The sequence below is a fragment of the Rhinoraja longicauda genome, chromosome 9 (assembly GCF_053455715.1).
Source record: "Rhinoraja longicauda isolate Sanriku21f chromosome 9, sRhiLon1.1, whole genome shotgun sequence".
Taxonomy (NCBI): domain Eukaryota; kingdom Metazoa; phylum Chordata; class Chondrichthyes; order Rajiformes; family Arhynchobatidae; genus Rhinoraja; species Rhinoraja longicauda.
The window spans coordinates 46,422,465-46,445,563 of record NC_135961.1 but is presented as its reverse complement, the minus strand read 5'-3'; the positions used below and the strand labels follow the sequence as shown (position 1 = coordinate 46,445,563).

General features: G+C 42.7%; 1 protein-coding gene across 1 annotated transcript; it reads left to right on the top strand.

Annotated features, from left to right (window-relative positions):
* The first annotated feature begins 538 nt into the window (after nucleotides 1-538).
* coa6 (cytochrome c oxidase assembly factor 6) lies at nucleotides 539-14,807 on the top strand. Its single transcript, XM_078405388.1, has 3 exons — nucleotides 539-712; nucleotides 6,215-6,363; nucleotides 12,491-14,807. The coding sequence occupies exons 2-3, from the start codon at nucleotides 6,220-6,222 to the stop codon at nucleotides 12,584-12,586; spliced, it is 240 nt and encodes a 79-aa protein (XP_078261514.1). The 5' UTR covers nucleotides 539-712; nucleotides 6,215-6,219; the 3' UTR covers nucleotides 12,587-14,807.
* Nucleotides 14,808-23,099: the final 8,292 nt, after the last annotated feature.

Sequence of the window (23,099 nt, the reverse complement as noted above, 5' to 3'; positions counted from 1 at the left end):
CTGGAGAGGGAAGAGACAGGCTACTTTTTTTTTTCCTCAATCTGAAGAAGGATCCCGAGGCGAACTTCGTTTGTCCATTTTTCTCCACAGATACTTCCAGACTCGCCGAGTTCCTCCAGCAGTTCCAGTTTGTTTTTCGTTCAAAACAAAAGAATGAGGATCGAGTACAAATATCGCCAACAATTTGTCCTGGTCCAAACAGAACGCTACGGCCAAGAACCGGCTCTACTTCTTCAGACGACTAACGAAATGTAATATTAAAAAAATAACTGCAGATGCTGGTACAAATCGACGGTATTTATTCACAAAGTGCTGGAGTAACTCAGCAGGTCAGGCAGCATCTCAGGAGAGAAGGAAGTTTCGGGTCGAGACCCTTCTTCAGACAGTTTGTTTTCCGCTCAAGATTCCAGTATCCGAGTCTCTTGTGTCCATATCTGTAATTACCATAATTTAAGTCGCAAACGTTATTCAGTAACGGAGACATTCGTGGGTTGATGGAGCATATTCGCGTTATCTTGGGCTGATAGATCCCGTGTTGCCTTGAGGAAAGATGGCGTCGACTCAATAATTACCGGAACTGCTTTGTGCGTTACGCAAGTAACTTCCCACCAGCGCCGCTTGGCCGTTGCCATGAGGTCCGGAGGTAAACGCTGACACCCGTCGCCATTTTAGGATAAGCAGGGAACCGAAGGTTGCAGCGGCAGGAATGAAGGTGAAGCTCGTGAATACGGAAATGTAGTTAATACTGTGCATAGTTCGGGGTCTTGAGGTAGTCAGAATTATCCCAGGATCGGTGTTGCGATGACTGGCAGAGATTCTCAGCCTCAAATACCCTGGGTAACAGGTGTGCTACCGATAAAGTGGCCGGAACCTTTGGCTGGAGACGGGCGGGGAGTCACATAGGTTGGAAATGTAAAGGGGAAAAAGAGACAGTGCAGACTTGACAGAGGTTCAGTCCATCTCTCCTCGGGGCTTCGGACGCAATCATCTGTAGTCGAACCGCAGATGCTTCTGCTATTAAATTAGTAATCTCACAAAGAAAAATTATCACAGGCCAAAAGTTCAGTATTCTTCGTAAATTAAGGTTTGCAGCTGAACTTCACTAGAACTTTCTAGTTTGAGGATAAAACTTGATCTAAGAAAAGAATTACAATGGTAACTGTAATTTATCCCTTCGAGAGTCCACCAGAACTTGACCTTGTAGCACTGCCCCATCGCCATTTCAGGCAGGGATGGATGGATGGAACTTGCTCAATCTTCCTTCCTCCATTCCACTTCCTCCCCTCAGGCAGTTCCTCAAGATCGAGGATGACTTGCTTCCACTCTGGAGTTACTCCAGCACTTTTTGTAAACCAGCATCTACAGTTCCTTGTTTCTACATTCTTGACTTTATTCGTGAATGCATACGTACGGTGACATACAGGTATAATGGAGAGCTTGCTTACAGTAGCATCACAGTGACTAACACACAAAGAACATCAATGTGCATAATTATTCATAAATGAGACAAGAAATTAGTGCAAATATACAATTGAAACATCCATGGGAGTGCAAGGGGTAATCATTAGTGTTTCATTGCTCAGGTAGGATTAGGTTTGTACAGGTAGGTTCAAGAACCAGATGGTTGTAGGAAAGAAGCTGTTCCTGAATCTGGTGGTGTGTGACGTCAGGCTTCTGTATGGTGGCAGCAAGAAGTGTGCATGACCAGGATGGCAGGGAACCATGACGATAGATTTCTTGAGGCAATGCCTCATGTAGATGCTTTTGATAGTGGGACGTCACTGCCTGAGATCGACTGGGCTCTGTCTCCCATTCTCTGCAGCCTCTTGCCAACCTGTACATTGGATTTGCAATACCTGCCCATGATGCAACCAGGCCAGAGACTTTTTAACAGTTCTTCTGTAGACAAATGCTCGAGTATTCAGTGAAATGCCAAATCTCCTTAAACTTCTCAGCAAGAAGAGGTGCTGGCACACACTCTTCGGAATTACATCCATCGGCTGGGCCCAGAAAGCTCATCCAAGATTTGAATCCCCAGGAATTTAAAGCTGCTCACTCTCTCCACCACCAACTCACCAATGAAAGCGTACATATGGTCTCTGGACTTCCCTTTTCTGAAGAGACAAATTAATTCCTTGGTTTTGTTGTTAATGTTGATTGAGAGATTTTTGTTGCAGCACTAGTCAATCAGTTGAGCCATCTCTCTGTGGCGCTGACGATGACTGCCACGGTGTACTGCTCCTTGCTGTTTTGTCTGTATTTCTTTGTTTGTGTCATCTGTGAAAATCCCACAAAGATCACTTACATGAGAGAGGTACTCATCCACATCAGATATTCGGTACCTCCAAACATTGTTCTGGATTTCTCTCACTCGCTGGATTATTTGGACATATTCATTGGCAGGGCTGTGGCTGTGTTCAAGGTCTTAAGATGGAGGAGGATCCGGGGGAAGCACTCTGGAGCACACGCCAGACTCTGGCGATGATTACGCACACCGCCTCCGAGTATATTCCTTGCAAATCTACGGTCTCTCAACAACAAAGTGGACGAACTGCAACTCCTGTGCCAAACAAACAAAGACTTCTCTGGAATCTTTTTTATAAATTGTAAACCCTTTTATTCTCCGAGGGAATTTACCTCTTTTATTCTTGCTGGAGTTTACATCCCCTCACCCCCCCCCCCCCTCCCCCAAGCCTGCGTACGTGAGGCGCAAACGCAACTCGCTGACCAAGTAATGAGGGTAGAGAGTGATCTCCTGGACTCCATGGTCATTGTTTTGGGGGATTTTAACAAGGCTAACCTCAGCCGAGAACTTCTAAAATACAGATATCATGTTACCTGCCCCACCAGAGGGGAGAAAACACTCGATCATTGTTATACTATAATCAGGAACACATATCGCTCTGTTCCCCATGCGGCTCTGGGACTCTCTGATCATTGTTTAGTTCACCTTATTCCGACTGAAAGGCAGAAACTAAAATCTGCTATGCCTGTGGTCAGAACAATGAAAAAGTGGACAAGCGAGGGCATTGAAAATCTACAGTTCTGCTTTGACTGCACTGATTGGAATGTGTTCAGGGAAGCAACCACAACCCTCGATGAATATACAGACACTGACATCATATGTCAGCTTTTATGAGGGCAGTTGCATTCCCACTAGGACCCAGATCAAGTTCAACAATGACAAGCCCTAGTTTACAACAGAACTCACACAGCTCCACCAGTCAAAAGATGAGGCCTACAGGAGCGGGGATGCAGACCTCTACAGGCAGGCCAAGTACAAGCTGAGAAGAGGAATCAGAGCTACCAAGGAAAGGTACTCTGAGAAGTTGAGGAGCAAGTTCTCAGCTAATGACTCTTCAGTGTGGAAGGGCTTGCAAGAAATCACCAGCTAAAAGAGGAAAACCACCTTGGACAATCATCAGCTGACCAATGACCTGAACGAGTTCTACTGCAGGTTCGATAGACAGAAACATAACCCCGGTACCCCCTCCCCACCTCGCACTCCTCCCCAATCACCACATCACACCTACTCACAGCCTGACTCCAGTCTACAAAGACTGGACCCTTCCCCACCCACTCCTCCCCAATCACCACTTCACACCCACTTACAGCCCGACTCCAGTCTGCAAAGACTGGGCCCTCGTCCACTACCCATCCCCTCCTTGCTGCCCAACATCAGTCTGGTCACCTCTCCATCACTAACAATAACAATTGAGGAGGTGGAAAAGCTATTCAGAAGACAGAAATGCTGGAAATCTCCAGGACCAGACAATGTCTACCCTAAAGCTCTGTACCGAACAACTGGCACCAGTCTACACAGACATTTTCAACCAGTCCCTGCAAACCTGCACTGTCCCTGCCTGATTCAAAGTCTCCACTATTGTTCCCATACCCAAAAAGCCAAGGATTACTGGTCTTAATGACTACAGGCCTGACCTCTGTAATCATGAAGACCCTTGAAAGACGTGCTGGCCCACCTGAAAAATATCACAAACCCCTGCTGGACCCCCTGCAGTTTGCATACTGGGCAAATAAATCAGTGGATGACGCAGTCAACCTAGGCCTGCACTTCATCCTCCAGCACCCAGACTGCCAGGGGACCTATGCAAGGATTATGTTTGTGGATTTTAGCTCTGCATTCAACACCATTGTGCCAGAGCTACTACTCTCCAAACTCTCCCAGTTGACTGCCTGAACCCCTCTGTCAGTGGATCACCAACTTCCTGATAGACAGGAAGCAGCATGTGAGGCTGGGAAAGCACATCTCGGACCCGCAGACCCTCAGCATAGCAGCACCGCAAGGCTGTGTACTCTCCCCTCTCTTTTACTCTCTCTACACCAACAACTGCACCTCCAAAGATTCCTCTGTCGAGCTTCTCAAGTTTGCGGATGACACAACCCTGAATAGACTGATCCAAGATGGGGAGGAATCTGCCTACAGACAGGAAGTGACACAGCTGCCGTCCTGGTGCCATCACAACAGCCTGGAGCTCAATGCTCTTAATACAGTGGAATTGAAAGTAGACTTTAGGAGAACTCCCCCTCCCCTCCCTCCACTCACCATCATCAACACCACAGTCACATCCGTGGAATCATTTAAGTTCCTTGGAACCATCATCTCCAGGGACCTTAAATGGAAGGGCACCATCGACTCCAGTCAAAAAGGCCCAACAGAGGATGTACTTCCTGCAGCAGCTGAGAAAACACAATTTGCCACAGGCAATGATGGTCCAGTTTTATACTGCCATCATAGAGTCTGTCCTCACCGTCTCCATCATGGTCTGGTTTGGCTCAGCCACCAAGCATGACATCTGGAGGCTGCAGCGCATCGTTCGATCAGCCGAGAAGGTTGTTGGCTGCAACCTTCCCCCCATCGACGAACTGTACACCTCTGTCCCCTCTCACGCCAGCCCCAAACTCTTTGAAACACTTCCCTCTGGAAGTTGACTCCGCACTGTCAAAGCCGCCACAGCCAGACAAAAAAACAGTTTTTTTCCATGAGCAACAGCTCTACTTAACTGCCAAAAGTCTGTATTTTTGCTCTGGTATTTTATTTCATTCTTCACAAGTTTCAATTATGTTTTATTTTTAATTGTCTACTGTATATTGTGTTGTTACTTGCGAGCAAAGCACCAAGGCATATAAGAAGATAACTGCAGATGCTGGTACAAATCGAAGGTTTTTATTCACAAAATGCTGGAGTAACTCAGCAGGTCAGGCAACATCTCGGGAGAGAAGGAATGGGTGACGTTTCGGGTCGAGACCCTTCTTCAGACTGAGGGATATTCCTTGTATGTATACATACTTGGCTAATAAAATGTATTCAATCAATTAATCAATCTACCGTACGCAGACTCGTACCAACCATGCTTTGACAAACAGCAGTGGCATTTTCGGCATTGGAACTGTGCTTGGCTACACAGTCATGAATGTAAAGAGAGCAGCGCAGGGGACTGAGCAAGCAGCACTGAGGTTCACCTGCATAGATAGTCAATAAGGAGATGGTGTTTTTACCATTCCACAATGATTGAAGTCTGCTGATGAGAAAGTCAAGGATCCAAATGCAAAGAGAGGTACAGAGGGCTTGGTCTTGGAGCTTAGTGATAAGATTGGAGGATTAATACCAGGCAAATGTTTCTTCAGTTTGATTGGTCATGGGCCAGAGATTCCCAAGAGTCTGGAGATGTTGCACGTCTTCAAGGAAAGTTTGAGCACATCCCTGAATCATGTCATCTGTCCATCTGGTAATCTCCTCCCATGATACAGATCAGAATCGTAGCTGTTTTAGGGGTCCGATATTGGACATGTGATCAAATGAGTGCAAATAGGATTAAAAAAACAATGCTGGATGTACGCAGTGGGGCGAGCAGCATCTGTGGGGGAAAGGCGTTTGTCGATGTTTCAGGCTGTTTATTTCCCTGGATGGTGGTTACATGGAAGTGTGAACCGACTTATGGTCTTATGTGGAAACAAATCTAATCTCTGACCAAACCTTGAAAGACAACAAATTGCTGGTCTCGACCTGAAATGTCACCCATTCCTTTTCTCCAGAGATGCTGTTTCTCCCGCTGAGTTACTCCAGCATTTTGTGTCTACCTTTGATTTAAATCAGCATCTGCAGTTCTTTCCTACACAAGCCTTGAAGGACCCTCATCATGACAGCCATATTGTATAAACGCAATGATCTATTTTTGAAATTATAATTTCTCAGGCAGAATGACTGCTCCAACAGCGGAGGAAAGGAAGGTCTGTTGGGGAGCAAGGGACAAGTACTGGCAGTGTCTGGATCAGACTGACGAAGACTTTTCAAAGTGTCAGAAATTCAGAATGTTATTTGAAGGCAGCTGCCCACAGCAGTGGGTAAGTATTGAAATCACGGTGTTTTACGCAAAAACCAAGATCGGGAGTACCACTTTGCCATCTTAATACATCCACCCAAAACAACTTCACACTCTTTCACCCAGTATGTCTACACACTGCGTGAGAGAGTATTCTGCCTCAAGGGCTATTCTTGAGATTGGTGTCTTACTTAGATTTGAATCTAAATCAGAACACCGAGATCTATTTAAAACCTCAGAGATTACGATTGAGAAATCTGCACTCCTTGAATTTTTATCCCCTTGCCTACCCCTGGATTTAAGTATCCTGTCAATGGTGGGCATGGTTGCAGTTGCCAGGCCCACACTTCTGGAACTCCTTTCCTAATTCTCTCTACCTCTTTTTTTCCTTCACAGTGCTCTTTATAACCTTTGACCGAATCTTTGATCTTCTGACATGTGGCCATGTTTGCATTTGGTCCCCTAAGCCTGCTCCACCATTCAATAAGATTATGACTAATCTAACTTCCCTTGGCCATTTTCCCACCCAATGCCCTTAATGTACAGTTTAAAAATCTATTGCAGCTTTGAATATATTCAAGGATCAAGCGTACAGGGACAAATAATTCAAAAGATTCACCCCTTGGTGAGAAGAATTAATTTGAATTCCAGTCACATTTTGGCACCCCTTTATTCTGAGTTGCCCTTTGGCCCAGAAATCTCCTACAAGGGGAAACATTCTCCCAGCACTTTCCCTGCCACTTTAGAATTGTGTACAGTTTAGTAAGACCTACTTTGCTAATTTCCAGTGAGTACAGACCCAATCTGTTCAACCCTTCTGCCTAATACTATCCATATATAGCCAGGGTTATCCTAATGAGCCTTTTCTGAAATGCCTATTGTCTATTCTATTGCCTCCAATGATAATCTATTTTACTGTAAATAAGAGAAGCAAAGCCATTTATGGTGCTCTGGATGTGGTTTCACTAGTTCCTTGCACAATGATACACTGACCACTTTGACATAAAGGCCAACATTCCATTCCGGAACTGTAGTTGCAGGTTTACATAAAAACACACTATGTTGGAGTAACTCAGCGGGTCAGATGACATTTCTGGAGGTCATGGATAGGCAATGTCTCTGAATGTAATAGGGGGGAAGAATGCTAGAAAAGAGGTGGTGGTGGTACAAACCATGGCAAGTGATAGATGGAAACATTTGAGGGAGGTTTGATTGGCAGAGGGGTGGTCAAAGGCCAAAGATGAAAAGGAGACAAAAGGGTATAAGATGAGGAACTAAGAGGAGTGAAATGTGAAGCCAGAGGGAGGGATGTAGATGGAAGGGTGAAATAGTGGGAGAAATGGATGCGCACCAGTGTGACGTACGGGAAAGAAAAGGGGAGTTGTTATCTAAAATTGGAAAATTCATACTGTTGATACAGTCAGACTGAAGAAGGTTTATAATCTGAAGTATTGTGTACAGTTTTGGTCTCCTAATCTGAGGAAAGACATTCTAGCCTTAGAGGGAGTACAGAGAAGGTTCGCCAGATTGATCCCTGGAATGGCAGGACTTTCATATGAAGAAAGACTGGATAGACTAGGCTTATACTCGCTGGAATTTAGAAGACTGAGGGGGGATCTTATTGAAACATATAAAATTCTTACGGGGTTGGAGAGGCTAGATGCGGGAAGATTGTTCCCGATGTTGGGGAAGTCCAGAACCAGGGGTCACAGCTTAAGGATAAGGGGGAAGTCTTTTAGGACCGAGATGAGAAAACATTTCTTCACACAGAGAGTGGTGAGTCTGTGGAATTCTCTGCCACAGAAGGTAGTTGAGGCCGGTTCATTGGCTATATTTAAGAGGGAGTTAGATGTGGCCCTTGTGGCTAAAGGGATCAGGGGGTATGGAGAGAAGGCAGGTACAGGTTACTGAGCTGGATGATCAGCCATGATCATATTGTCAAGTCAAGTCAAGTCAAGTCAAATTTATTTGTCACATACACATACTCGATGTGCAGTGAAATGAAAGTGGCAATGCCTGCGGGTTGTGCACAAAAATAATTACAGTTACAGCATATAAATAAAGTTAATAAGTTACTAAACATAGCACAAAAGTGTCGACAAAAATTTAGTCTCTGGGGTTATCAAAGTTGACAGTCCTGATGGCCTGTGGGAAGAAGCTCCGTCTCATCCTCTCCGTTTTCACAGCGTGACAGCGGAGGCGTTTGCCTGACCGTAGCATCTGGAACAGTCCGTTACTGGGGTGGCAGGGGTCCCTCATGATCTTGCTTGCTCTGGATCTGCACCTCCTGATGTATAGGTCCTGCAGGGGGACGAGTGTAGTTCCCATGGTGCGTTCTGCCGAACGCACTACTCTCTGCAGGGCCATCCTGTCCTGGGCAGAGCTGTTCCCAAACCAGACTGTAATGTTGCCGGACAGGATGCTCTCTACAGCCCCAGAGTAGAAGCAATGAAGGATCCTCAGCGACACTCTGAATTTCCTCAGTTGTCTAAGGTGGTAAAGGCGCTGCTTAGCCTTACCCACCAGTGCGGCAATGTGCGTTGCCCACGTCAGATCCTCTGCGATGCGGACTCCCAAGTATTTGAAACTGCTCACCCTATCCACAATAGACCCATTTATCTCCAGTGGCGTGTACGTCCTTGGATGTTTAGCCCTTCTGAAGTCCACAATCAGCTCCTTTGTTTTAGTGACATTCAAGAGGAGGCTATTGTCCTGACACCAGAGTGCCAGATCAGCCACCTCCTCCCGGTAGGCCTTCTCATCGTTGTTGGAGATCCGGCCCACCACCACAGTGTCATCAGCAAACTTGATGATGGAGTTTGAGCTGAACCTGGCCCTACAGTCATGTGTGTACAGGGAGTACAGTAGGGGGCTAAGGACGCAGCCCTGGGGGGATCCTATGTTCAGGGTGAGGGAGCTAGATGTGTGTTCCCCCATCCTGACCACTTGGGGCCTGGCAGTGAGAAAGTCCAGGACCCAGGCACACAGAGGGGTGCTAAGCCCCAGTTCCAGCAGCTTCTCAACCAGTCTGCTGGGGACTATTGTGTTGAATGCTGAACTAAAGTCAATGAACAGCATCCTCACATAGCCCCCCTGGCTGTCCAGATGAGAGAGAGCGGTGTGTAGAACCTGGGAGACCGCATCATCCGTGGACCTGTTCGGACGGTATGCGAACTGTAGTGGGTCCATGTTGCGAGGAAGGAGGGCGCAGATGTGCTTCTTGACTAGCCTCTCCAAGCATTTCATGACAACCGAGGTGAGGGCCACCGGTCGGTAGTCATTTAAACACGCTGGAGAGGCATTCTTTGGCACCGGTACAATGATGGATCTTTTGAAGCATGCAGGGACCACGAACTTTGCCAAGGAGAGGTTGAATATTGTGGTGAGCACTGGAGCAAGCTGAGTAGCACAAGACTTTAGTACTCGCCCAGATATACCATCTGGGCCTCCAGCTTTCCTCGTGTTCACACGCGTCAGAGCCCACCTCACCTCATGCTCGGACACCGAGAATGTGTGCACATCCCCGGCGGTGGATCCCCCTCCAGCCTCGAAGGGCCGAATGGCCTACTCCTGCACCTATTTTCTATGTTTCTATGAAACGTTGCCCATCCATGTCCTCCTGAGATGCTCCCTGAGCTGCTGAGTTGCTCCAGTACTTTAAAAAAATCTGTCACACCACATTCAAGGAACTATGTACTGTACTCTTGGGTCCCTCTGTTCTATATCACTCCTCAGGGCTCTACCATTTACTGTGAAATCCTACCCTGATTTGACTTCAGAAAATGCAACACCTCACACATCTGAATTAATTGACATTTGTATTCCTTGGTGCACGCCCAACTGATCAAGCTCTTGCTGTAATTGTTGATAATCTTCACTGTCTATGATACTACCTATTTTAATGTCGTATGCAAACTTGCTAACCATGCCCTGCACATTCTCATTCAAATTGTTTACATAAATGATGAACAGCAATGGGCCCAACACCATTCCCGGTGGCATGCTACTAGTCGCTGGCATCCAGTCCAAAGAAATCTTCCTCCATCTACAATCAAGCCAATTACATGTCCAATCTGCAAGCACTCTCTAGATCGCATGCGATCTAGTCTACCATGTGGGACCTGATCAAACACCTGGCTAAAGTCCATATTGGCACTGTCCACTGCTCTGCTCTTACAATTCATCTTGGTTATCTATTCAAAAAACAGATTTCTGAGACACAGTTTCCCACATACAACCTTGACTGAAGCTAATAAATCCTGTCCATCAGCATTCCCTCTAGTAACTTATGCACTAGCCTGTAGTTCCCTGGATTGTCCTTGCTGCCCTTCTTAAATAACAATTTCTACGTTTTACCAGTACAGCTGTACTGGATGATCCTGGACTGAAGTCTGAAGAAGGGTCTCAACCCGAAAGGTCACCCATTTCTTCTCACTGGAGATGCTGCTTGTCCTGTTGAGTTACTACAGCTTTTTGTGTCTATCTTCCATTTGCCAAATGGGGGTGAGGGAGGGGGAAGTGGAAGGGGGAGGAGAGGTGGGAGGGGGGGAGGAGGAGAGGAGGGAGGGAGAAGGGGAGAGGGAGGGAGGGGGGCGAGAGGAGGGGGGGGGGGAGGAGAGGTTTGGGCCCAACGGGTCCACTTGGTCTAGTGTATATCAGAAACAACTCTGGTCCTACCATTGATTTCTGAAGCACCCTACCAGGTAAGGCTGCAACCTAAAAATCATCTTTTTGCTGCTTCCTGTTAGTCAGTCCATGCAAAAATATTACTTCCAATACCAAGACCTCTTGTGAAGTAACATTTTGTTTGGAAAGCCTTTCCAAAAAAACATCCAATGTGTGACAGGAACTTTATTAAATGTGTCAATAATTTCCTCATGAGGACATGTTGACTGTTTAATCTGATTTTGACTCTCCAACTGGCAACTTACTCATGAAGTGAATGTTTTGCTCCATATAAGGGCCTGCAAAGTGGAGGTTATTATTGATGACAGCAGATCCAAATTGTACATGAATCTGACGGACGCATGTCTTTGCTGCTCAATCTGATGTAGGAGAGCCGTTCCCAATCACATATTTAACTCAAAATGGTTAAATATTTAGAACAAACAACTGCTGAGAGTGATCGGAATAAAAAAATCTGAAAGATTTTGGATAGTTAACTTGTCAGAAATGCCTGCAATTCTTTCAACTTTAACTTTAGGCTCCCCATTTTTTCAATTGAATATTTTAAGGCGACTCCTGTTTTTTAATAATCAGTTTATTGCAAGCGTATTCCAGGACTATCTAACCCCAGTGCAAGAAGGAATGCTGTGGGTGCAGGAAACATTCATCAGGTCAGCAACAACTGTGAAGAGAGAAGCAGTGTTACTATTTCAGGCCTGTTGCGAAAAGTTCTAATTACATTGTTGAACTGAATTGTTAACTCTGTTTCCCTTTACAATAGACAATAGGTGCAGGAGGAGGCCATTCGGCCCTTTGAGCCAGCACCGCCATTCAATGTGATCATGGCTGATCATTCTCAATCAGTACCAACTGCAACTGCAGAAGGACCTCTTTGCTCCTATACTCAACTCCTCTTGTTATGAAGGCCAATATTCAATTGGCTTTCTTCACTGCCTGCTGTACCTGCATGCTTTCTGGTGATCATAGAGATTTGATATGACTTGGAATCCAAGTCTGAGCCATAGAAATCTAAAATCAACCCAAACCAGAGGACTTGCCTTCTTACCCACCTGGCTTAGGTTTGGGTAGCCAGGATATCAGCAGGACATAGATAACAAGAATTGGACTGAAGGTACAACAACAACCAACTCCTTCAACAAAGAGATTTGTTAGGTCAGTTCTCATTGGCTTTATTCCCCCTGTATTCATGAGATATTAGTACTTTAAGCAAGGCCAGCATTTATTAACCCCACACTTAGCGCTCAGTGGCCCATTTGAAAGTCAATTATATCACAAATTGGAGTCACCAATGGGTTACCTTCCCTGCATGATAGTGGTGAATACCATTCCCGGGCTATTTAAGGATGCTCAATAAATGCTAACCTCATCATGACATGTATACCTGTAAATCTATTTACCATGCAATTCAATCTACTTACTCATTGTCAGTGGATTATTTTAACAGACTACCCTTTACTCAACAGATCAAGTATTTTGACAAAAGAAGAGATTATCTGAAATACAAGGCGAAAATACAAAGTGTAGGATATCAGCCGCAGGAGAGCACTGACAAATTATAACCACCCGCCGGCAGAGACTGCATTCAACCAACTTTCGCTGGCTGTTGATTGGGAATTGAGCACAGCATATGTTTTATAGCGGACAAAATAAATTGTGCCCTCAGAAAAACACTCCTGTGCTGCAATAAATGAATGCCGAAGATACTGAAATGGCCTGGCAGTAGCTGTTAAATCAGAAACAATTAAAGTTCCTGGGTCGATGCCATTTCAGATTTCCAGCATCCACAATGGTTTGCTTTTGTAGTTCTGTGTTCCAGAGAGAATAATATTGTGACCATCATTTACTGTCACATTCTGCTGTTATTTTAGGGCGGCACGGTAGCGCAGCGGTAGAGTTGCTGCTTTACAGCGAATGCAGCGCCGGAGACTCAGGTTCGATCCTGACTACGGGTGCTGCACTGTAAGGAGTTTGTACGTTCTCCCCGTGACCTGCGTGGGTTTTCTCCGAGATCTTCGGTTTCCTCCCACACTCCAAAGACGTGCAGGTATGTAGGTTAATTGGCTGGGTAAATGTAAAAATTGTCCCTAGTGGGTGTAGGATGGTGTTAATGTCCGGGGATCACTGGGCAGCACGGACTTGGTGGGCCGAAAAGGCCTGTTTCTGGCTGTATATATATGATATGATATGATTTGATTTAATGCTGATTGCAATGTAAGGAAAGCTGCAGCCAAAATCAGCATAACATAATGCTGTCTGATTCACTTGATCTATTCACATCCAAATTCTAGTGATAGTGATGTGACCATCCTAGTATGATCCTCCTTCAAATGCACACTTCAAATGTGGCCTAAGTTCACAAGGATTGGACGTGTAATTGTAGCTATGTAGTTGCAAATTTGTCCACTCCTCCATTGAGTTTGATGGGTGAATGGTCTGTCAACCTTTTGACTTGGTTTTTAATTCATTGTTGACATTGTTGTATCACCATTTTAAGAATCATATTTAACACAGAGAATGTCAGAGAATGATTTAAAATAGAGCAACGCAAGGTTATTTTTTAACCTTGTCTCCATGTTCAAGTACAGCTTGGAGATTATGCTCCCCCTGCTGGTGAACCAGTAAATATTACGCCAGCTGGATTTCTCCAACAGAACTGGAACTACTGTAATTTGTGGTTAAACTATTTATTTTAAATGTGTATAATTTTCTCTGTATTACCTTGAAAACAAATCTGAATCTGAAGTAATATCACTTTTGAGAAGTCTCAATTTAACAAATTATCACTTTAAATGGCTGTCTTTAAATAGTACAAAATAACCGGCTGCTGCACACATTTGGAATAATGCATATTTATTAAATTTAACATGTTTAATTAACTTCATAGGTTGTTAACAGGGATAGAAACTTGTGGTGGAAAGACTGACAGGACTTGAAAGGCGATGCTGCCTGTCCTGCTGAGTTATTCCAGCATTTTGTGTCTACCTTCCATTTAATTAATATATTCGTTGCTCCGTACTAAATGTGCAAAAACTGAATGAAAATGAACAATGTTGCATGACATCTTAAAATTGCACAGCTCGTCTACAATTATATGTATAAAATAATCTCTTTGGAAGGATAGAATCAGCATTTTTCTGCAGAATGTTCTTGAAAAACCCAAGTGCAAGAACTACAAGCAAGCACTTTTGCACTTTCCAGAAACCCTGTGATGTAATTTGTACTTCTCCCTTTTACAGAGATCTAAAAATATAATTGCATAATGAAACTGAAATGTGTGTGCCTGAGCCATAACTAAAGACGATGCTAACAGTGGCCATATGTTAGTGGTGTATGGTTTCTGTTTTCCATGGAACAGTTCGAAAAGAACATCTTTGCCATTTTACTGTAAACAACTGTCAGAGCGAATCTTTCTTGTGTGTGTAGTGTCACAACTGTAAAATGGTCAGAGGGAATTGCCCAACCACTCTGGGCTTCAACCCTTCTGAGAACTGCTGCTGTAATTAACTTCCACTGCAATGCATGTATTGCAGTGATTGCCTTATTCCTTATTTCACCTTATTATCCGGCTTACGAATAGATTAATCTGCAAAACCACTGCTCCACATAATACTCAATCAAAAGATACTGCATAATAAAAGTCCAAATAATTATTTCATTGGACTACTTAAAATTGCTGGATGGATTTGCTTGACTATAATAAGAAAATATTGTAATCACGGTATGAATAAAAGTTCTAATGTTCTCGGTGTTGATCTGGATTAATGCTTGAGTATTGGCTGATTTAAGGGAGACTACCAACCTTGATTGTGTCTGCAGTTCCAGGTTTAAGCAGTTCATTAATATGGTTCACGTATAGAACCATAAAGCTGCCTCCATTGTTCTCAGAAATATTCAAAGCACGTCCCAATTCACCCCTTTAATTGCAACAGTGGCGTATTCTGCACCAAGTGCTGCCACTGGTTGGGCTAAATGATTAACTTTGTAGACTCAGGCTTTTAGGTTTGGGAAGTGAAGACCATTTTCCTCTTTTTCATTTTGGAGTGCACAAATATTTTCTCTCCCAGTGTCAAAGGAATCCTTGTTTGGGCTAGCATTGACACTTGTAGAGTGTCAAATACAAAAGATGTGTAACTTGTGTATTATATGGATATGTTATTGACTGATTATGGTCAAACTTTGGAACATGCTCCAGGGATAAATAGTGTTTGTCTAGTTGCAAATTAGATGGATTTCTTTTAAAAAAGGACACTAAAATATTGTGCATTTTTTGTGTAGCATCAGACATATGACATTTGAACTATAATTCACAAAGTTAATCACCAATGTAATTTCTCCCTCATTGACCTGTGGTTGCCATTGTAATGACAGCAAAAGTGACTGCGTTCACCTTTACATTGTGCTCTGGAAAGCACACACAGTGGAGATGTTAACAGTTTTGCCTGCTGCTTTGTGGGTTATGTCATTTTGCAGTCTTCCTGATCTTCAGAAATCTGATCTAGGGTAAATCTCAGCTATTTAGGAACTTTTCTCATTTACATTTCTGAAAATATAATATCTTATTGCACAAATTCTCAGCCACATTTTAAAGGCAAACAAATTATGGTAATTAAATATTTCTACCATGTGAATGTGGTTCAAGTAGTTGATACATCCACTGACCCTGAATTGCTTTTCCATTTTGTGGAAGTGCTAATTCATGTGTCATAAATAGCCTACAAATTTTCTCAAAATTGCAAGGTGGTAGGATTTGTATGAACACAATGTTTCTGCTTTAACAACCTTGTTAACAACTGTAAGGTCATTTGGAATCGGGATGTGGATTTCCGATATCTGGATAGTTATTTATGTCTAGGTATTTATGGAAGTGCCTATCTGTTAAGAAAATGCAAAATTCTGTGATGGCACAGGAACATGGCACTTAAGTTACTGGACTAGCATCTTTTGCAGGAGCGAATTTGAAGCCCTTCATGGCAGCCGGTGAATTTGTTCAAGTAAGTAGATAAATCTACAATAAAAAAACTAATAATAAGTTTGACCATGTAACTATTAGATTGTCATAAAGACAAGTGTCCTGACGCAGGGTCACAGCTGCAAAATATTAACTGTTTCTATTTTCACAGATGCTGTCTGACTTGCTGAGTGTCAGCATCATTTTTATTTGTTTCAGATTTACAGCATTTTAATTTTTTTGTCAAGTCAGTTCGAGTTTATTGTCAGCATCTGTTCCTGTCATTGTCATTTCCACGACACATGTCACAACTTCCAAAGTGAAGTCAACAGCCAATGGAGTACTCTTTTTAATTTAGTCACTGGTGTATTATAGGAAACATGGCATCCAATTTAGACACAGTAAGCTACCACAAACAACATGATATCCATCACTTAAATTACACAAACTATATTGACCGGACTGGCATAATTGGTGGGACAGGTTGAGACAAATATAGAAGTTAAAGAGAGCACGTTCAGTAGACAGGACAGACAGGGAATAAAAGAAGACTGAGAGATTAAACTGCATTTGTTTCAATGCAAGAGGCCTGACCGGTAAGGCTGATGAACTCAGAGCAGTGATTGGTACATGGGACTGGATTATTATGGCAGTTACAGAAACATGGCTGTGGGAGGGACAGGGCTGACAGCTTCATGAGTGATGGGGGGAGGGGATTTGTATTTTAGATTAAGTAGATGATCACAGCAGTAATTAGAGAGAATATTCATTGGGAATCATCCAGTGATTGTATGTGGGTGGAACAAGTAATTAAGGGGATAATTCTTTGATGAGATTATATTGTAGCCACTCCCCGATAATCAGTGAGAAACAGAAGAGATATGTGGGAATGTCACAGATAGTTGCAAGAATATTGGGGTTGTAATAGTGAGGGATGTTAACTTACCAAAAAAACTGACTACCATGGTGCTACTGGCTTAATTAGGGTGGGATTTAGATTAGTGTGTTCAGGAAATTTTTCCAATTTAATATGTAGTTGGCTTTTACTGGAGAAGGGGCAAAACTCAACTTCCTGGGAAATATGGTAGGGCAGATATTTAATGAAGTATTCGTGGGGGAGCACTTTGCGACCAGCAAACATAATTCTATTAGTTTTAATATAATTATGGAAAAGAATAAGGCTGATCCATATGTTTAAGCCTAAATTGGGACAAGGCCAATTGTGATGGTATTGGACCAATTTTTAAAAGTTGTTTGAGTGAGGCTTTTAAATGTGAGATAATGAGAATCGAAGCCCATTATGTTCCTGTTAGAGTGAAGATATAAAGGTTCTGGTCAAGATAAGAAGGAGGCATATATTAGGTATTGACAGCTGGGATCAAAAACATTGATGGATTATAAGGGTTGTAGGAGTACACTTAAGATGGAAATCAGGAGGGCAAAAATGGCACATGAGCTATATTGGCAGATAAGGGAAAGGAGAATCCAAAGAGATTCTACAAGTGTTTTAAGGGCAAAATAATAACGAGAGAATAGGGCTCCTTAATGATGATCAACAACGTTATCTATGAATTTATGGTGGAGAAAGACATGGATGTATAAAATTCTGGTAAATTTAATAGTGATGCCTCGGGGAATGTCAACATTAATGATGAGGAGGTGCCGGAGGGTTTAAAACACTTAAAGATAGATAAATCCCTCGGACATGATTAAGTGTATTCTAGGACATTGAGGGAAGCTAGGGAAGAAATTGAAGGGCTCCTGGCAAAGATATTTGTATCAATGACAAAGGTGAGTTGCTGGAAGATTGGAAGGCAACTAATGTGCTTTTGTTTAAGAAAGGCTGTAAGGCAAAGCCTGAGAAGGGCAGACCAATGAGCCCAATATTCGTGACAGGTAAGTTATTGGAGAGGATTCTAAGAGACAAGATCTAAATACAATTGGAATGGCAAGGACTGATTAGGGATAGTCAGTATGGCTTTTTGTGTGGGAAGTTGTGTCTCACAAATTTGATTGAATTTTTTGTAAAGGTGACCGAGAAGATTAATGAGAGTAGAGCAATGGATGATGTTTACATGGACATTAGCATCGGACTTTGTGGAACTGATGTGCTATAATGCACAACAATGTTGAAACTATATTCTGCACTCTATCTTCCCCTTTGTTCTATCTATTATACTTGAGTTTGACTTGATTGTGTTTATGAATGGTATATCTGATCTGTTTGGACAGTGTGCAAAACAAACCTTTTCACTGTACCTCAATACACATGACAACAACAAACCTTCATTTAAACGTAAATCTTTGGCAGTTTATGATACATCTGAAGATAGACAAAAACCTATATCTCTCGTTTCCCTTTCTCCTGACTCCAGTCTGAAGGTCTTGACCCGAAACGTCACCCATTCCTTCCCTCCAGAGATGCTGCCTATCCTGCTGAGTTACTCCAACATTTTGTGTCTATCTTCGGTTTAAACCAGCATCTGCAGTTCCTTCCTACACTTATCATACATCTGGTCTGGAAGGTTAGATTCTATGGGATCCTGAACGAGCTGGCCAATTGGATACAAAATTGCCTTGGAAGTAGGAGACAGGATGCTGAGATTTCTTCTTCAGATTAGAGAAGCTGTGTGCCACTGGGATTGGTGCTGGATGCAGTGATGTTTGTTTTTTGTATTAACAATTTGGATGAGAAAGTAGGTGTCATGATTAGTAAGTGTGTGGATGACACAAAAAAATGGTTGGTATAGTGGACAGTGCAGGTTATCTTATGACTACAACAGGATCTTGATCAACTGGACAATAGGCTGAGGAATGGCAAATGAAGTTTAATTCAGATAATATGAGTTGTTGCATTTTAGTAAGATAAATGAGGGCAGGACTTGGAAGTAAATGATTGGCACCTGGTGAGTATTGTAGGACAGAGAAATCTAAGGGTGCAGATAGATAGTTCCATGAAAGTGATGACACAGGTAGACAGGTTGGTAAAGACGCATTTGGCGTGCCTGCCTTGATTGAAAAGTGTATTGAGTACAGGTGTTGGGATGTCATGTTACAGCTATACAAGATGCTGATAAGCCCACATTCAGACACTGTGTACAGTTCTGGTCACCTGGCTACAGAAAGGATGACAATAAACTGGAAAGAGTGCAAAGGCAATTTACGAGGATGCTGCCAGGTCTGGAAGGTTTAAGTTATAAAGAGAGGCTGAATAGGTTGGGTCTTTTTTCCAGAGAGTATAGGAGGACCTTATAGAAGTTTATAAAAACATGAAGGGCATGGATAATGCAAACATCCAGTCTTTTCCCTAGGGTAGCAATCTAAAACCAGAGGGCATAGGTTTAAAGTGAGAGGGGATGGATTTAAAAGGGACCTGAGGGGCAACTTTTCACACAGAGCACGTGTTACACATTTGGGAAGAATTACCAGAGGAAGTGGTGGAGTACAATTAAGAACTTAAAAGACACTCGGACAGACATGGATAGGAAAGTTGTGGAATATGGGCCAGGCACAAGCAAATGGGAGTAGCTCAGTTAGGCAACTTGGTGGGGATGAATAAAGGGCTGTTTCCATGCTGTACAGCTCTTTGATTCTTGACTATGAGAATTCCCCATAGTTCTTTCAGCTCCACCCAGAGACTGGATCTTATTAATATCTCAACAAAGAATATCGCCAAAAGTTCTAAACTAGGCTGCAGTATCAGTTTTTGTCCTCACGGCTCTGGGGTGACTCCAAAGTCTTCGGACTCAAAGGTGAGAGCCTTACTGAGCCATGGCATGGTTGGGTATGGGTAGTTTGAGTACTATACATACTAACATACATTTTAAAATATGTTTTATTTTAATGTTATATGTGCTATGCACATAATCCAACCAGCGATATACCAATGGTGAACAGTGGTTACTGTGAGGCATGTTTCTCACACTGTCTATTTAAGTATTTGTTAAAAATAGCAGTAACAACTGACTCATCCTTGATACTTACATAAGTCATGCAAAGGGAGCAATGAGAGAATGATGCCAATGACACACAGCATATTAAAGCTGTACTGGGAAGATCTTATAATGTTATATATCTATCAGGTCTCCCTTCAGTCTCCAGCGTTCGAGAGAAAAAAATCACATCTGTCAACATCTCCCTGTAGCTAATATCCCCTAACCCAGGCATCATTCTGGTAAACTTCCTTGACATCCTCTCTAAAGCCTCCACATCCTTCCTGTAATGAGCAATAGAACCGCATGTAATACTGCAAATGCGGCCTAATCTACTGAAAGTCCTATAAACGGCATCATAACTTCCTGACTCTTACACTCAATGCCCTGACCAGTGAAGGCAAGCCTATCATAAGCCTTCTTTACCACTCTGTCTACTTGTGCTGCCACTTTCAGGGAGTTATGGACTTGGACCCCAAGATTCCTTGTATATTAATGCTATTGAAGGTCTTGCTATTAATTTATATTTTCCCCTTACATTTGACCTCCCAAAGTGCAACACCTCACACGTGCTCAGATCAAACTCCATTTGCCATTTCAACAACCATTTCAATAACTGATCAATATCTGGTGAATACCTTGACAGCCTTCCTCACAGTTTGCGACCGCAGCAATCTTGGCATCGTCAGCAAAGTTACTAACCAGCATATTTACGTTTACCTCAAAATATTCAAACAAATTAGTAGGACACGACCTGCTGCTTACATAGTCACGCTAACTGCCCCTAATTAACCCAACCTCTTCCAATGGGAATAATTCCTATCCCAAAGAATCTTCTCCAAACGTTTGCCTACCATTGACGTGAGGCTCACCAACCTATAATTCCCTAGATTCTCTTGACTTTCATTCTTAAACAAAGGGACAACATTAGTTACTCTCTAGCCCTCTGGAACCTTGCCTGTGGCTAGAGGAGATACAAAGATCTTTGTAAAGACTCCCGCTATCTCTGGTCTTGCCTCTATCAACAGCTTGAGATAGAACCCCTCAGGCCCTTTCAAGAGCTCCAACACTACCTCTTTCTCAATCTAAAACTGCATTTTAGTATTCTCCACACTGATCTCACTTGTCCTCCATGTGAAAACATGAACAGTACTCATGTAGAACCTTGCCTACATCCCCTAACTTGAAGTATAAATACCCTCCTTTATCCTTGAGTGGTACTACCTTCTCCCTAGTTACCCTATTGTTTTTAATGTAGGCATAAAAAGGCATATGATTTTCTTTAATCCGACTTGTGGCCCCTTTTGGCCCTTTTAATTGCCTGCTTGCATTTTTTCCTCCTTGCTTAAAATTCCTCCTAAACCTTGTGTGCAGTCCCTTTTTCTTTTTGACAACATTTGTAGCCTCTTTGGTCATCCATGGTTTCCTTACTTTGCCATCCTTATCCCTCATCCGAACTGGAACATACCAGTCCTGAACTTTGATCATCTGGAGTTGCTGCCAAATCTACTGAATGTTTCCAGGATTTTCTGCTTTTATTAAATGAGAACCTTTAGGTTCTGTCATCAAGCCTATTCTATCGCTGGATGGTACCCAACACTTACATTTCTAAAAATGTTAGTCAGTCAAATAGCCAATCTCATTCGAAAGCCCTTGCTAACTTTACAGTACACTAATTCTACCTTATAAGAAAGTCACGAGGGTTTACTTGTCATGTGTATCCTGTTGGTACCAGGAAGAAGAGAGCACTGCTAGGGTGACGTAGGTATTTGATGCTATTAGCTGCCTTCTTGAGGCAGCATCCTGTAGATCCTTTCAACAATGGGGCGGTCAGTACCCATGATAAATGTGTCAACATCGATCACTTTCTTCAACCTTCTTTGTCTTGAACATCCAAATTTCCAAACCAGGCCATGATGCGAACAGTCAAGATGCTCTGCACTGTCCACTTGTAGGAGTTCGATGGAATATTCAGCCAAATCTCCTCAAGTTTCTTAGGAAGCAAGGTGTTTTGAAAGTATCAATGTGCTAGGTACAGGCTAGATCATCAGAGATGTGTATGCTTAGGAATTTAAGTGTTGACTCTCTCCACCACCATCCTGCTAATGTTGATAGGTGCATAGTCCCCCAGATTTCACCTTTGTGATGTCAACAATCTGCTCCCTGGCTTTGCTAATGCTGAGAGCAAGATTGTACTTCTGGCACCACTCAGCCAGTTTATCAATCCCTCTCCTGTACTCTGATTTTTGTTACACATTATTCATCCAATAATAGTGATATCGTCAGCGAATTTAAAGCTGGAATTGGAGCAATGGTTGACGACATAGACATTGACATGGTAAAGCAGATGACTGAGCCTGCAGTCCTCATACTGAAAAGGAAAGTTTTGCATGCTTGGACTCACTTCTAGGAATTCAATCATGAAAAAAAAGAATTGTATAAAGTTGTGAATATTGGCAATTCAAAATACAAATAAATTGGCAGGATTTTATATTTGACATTCATGAAAATACTGTTTAGCTCTGTATTCAGAAAGTTGGGGCTTCATGCCACTCTTTGGACAACACAAACCAGACTTCCTTGAGCTGAAGTTGCATTCCATCCATTCACTTCTTTGGGACTTTCAGCGAATGTTCCTTAAATTAGAAGCTGAATCCTGCAATTAGTGTTCACATATCATTGCTGAGAGAATTATGGATTCCTCAATGTGGTGCTTCAATCAATTCTTAAAGGGTGTACTTGTCCTTAATTAAGTAATCATTAAGTTGTCAGGTGGAAGGAGTCTACCCCAATAACAAAAACAAAACAGGGTGGGAAGCTGAAAACATATCTGAGAATTTCTCCAGGGAACTGATTCCTTTCAGACTATGGGATACAAACCATACAAGGACAGCCAGGACAATTACACAATTGGAGTCTATGCCTGAAAGGACCAAACTCAGATATCTGAGGGTTTTCAGAAATAATTGCTGGGAACATGGTAATTTTCACAAGTTACTGGACACACAAGATAATCACAAACAATAAATCACTGACACTGAAGTTAATAGATTCTTGAGAACCCTGGAAGATGGAATTGATCAATGTGGAATTGATCAGCTCAGATTTTGTTCTATGTAACAGAAACATTTAGACGTTGCCACATTAGACAAGATAGTGGAAGCATTGGAGGTTTTTTAAATAATTTTATTA

Excerpts from the sequence above, each read along its gene's own strand:
- coa6 (XM_078405388.1), top strand. The coding sequence starts at position 6,220 with ATGACTGCTCCAACAGCGGAGGAAAGGAAGGTCTGTTGGGGAGCAAGG. Across the intron at positions 6,364-12,490 it reads GCAGCTGCCCACAGCAGTGG|ATCAAGTATTTTGACAAAAG; the intron begins GTAAGTATTGAA and ends TTTACTCAACAG.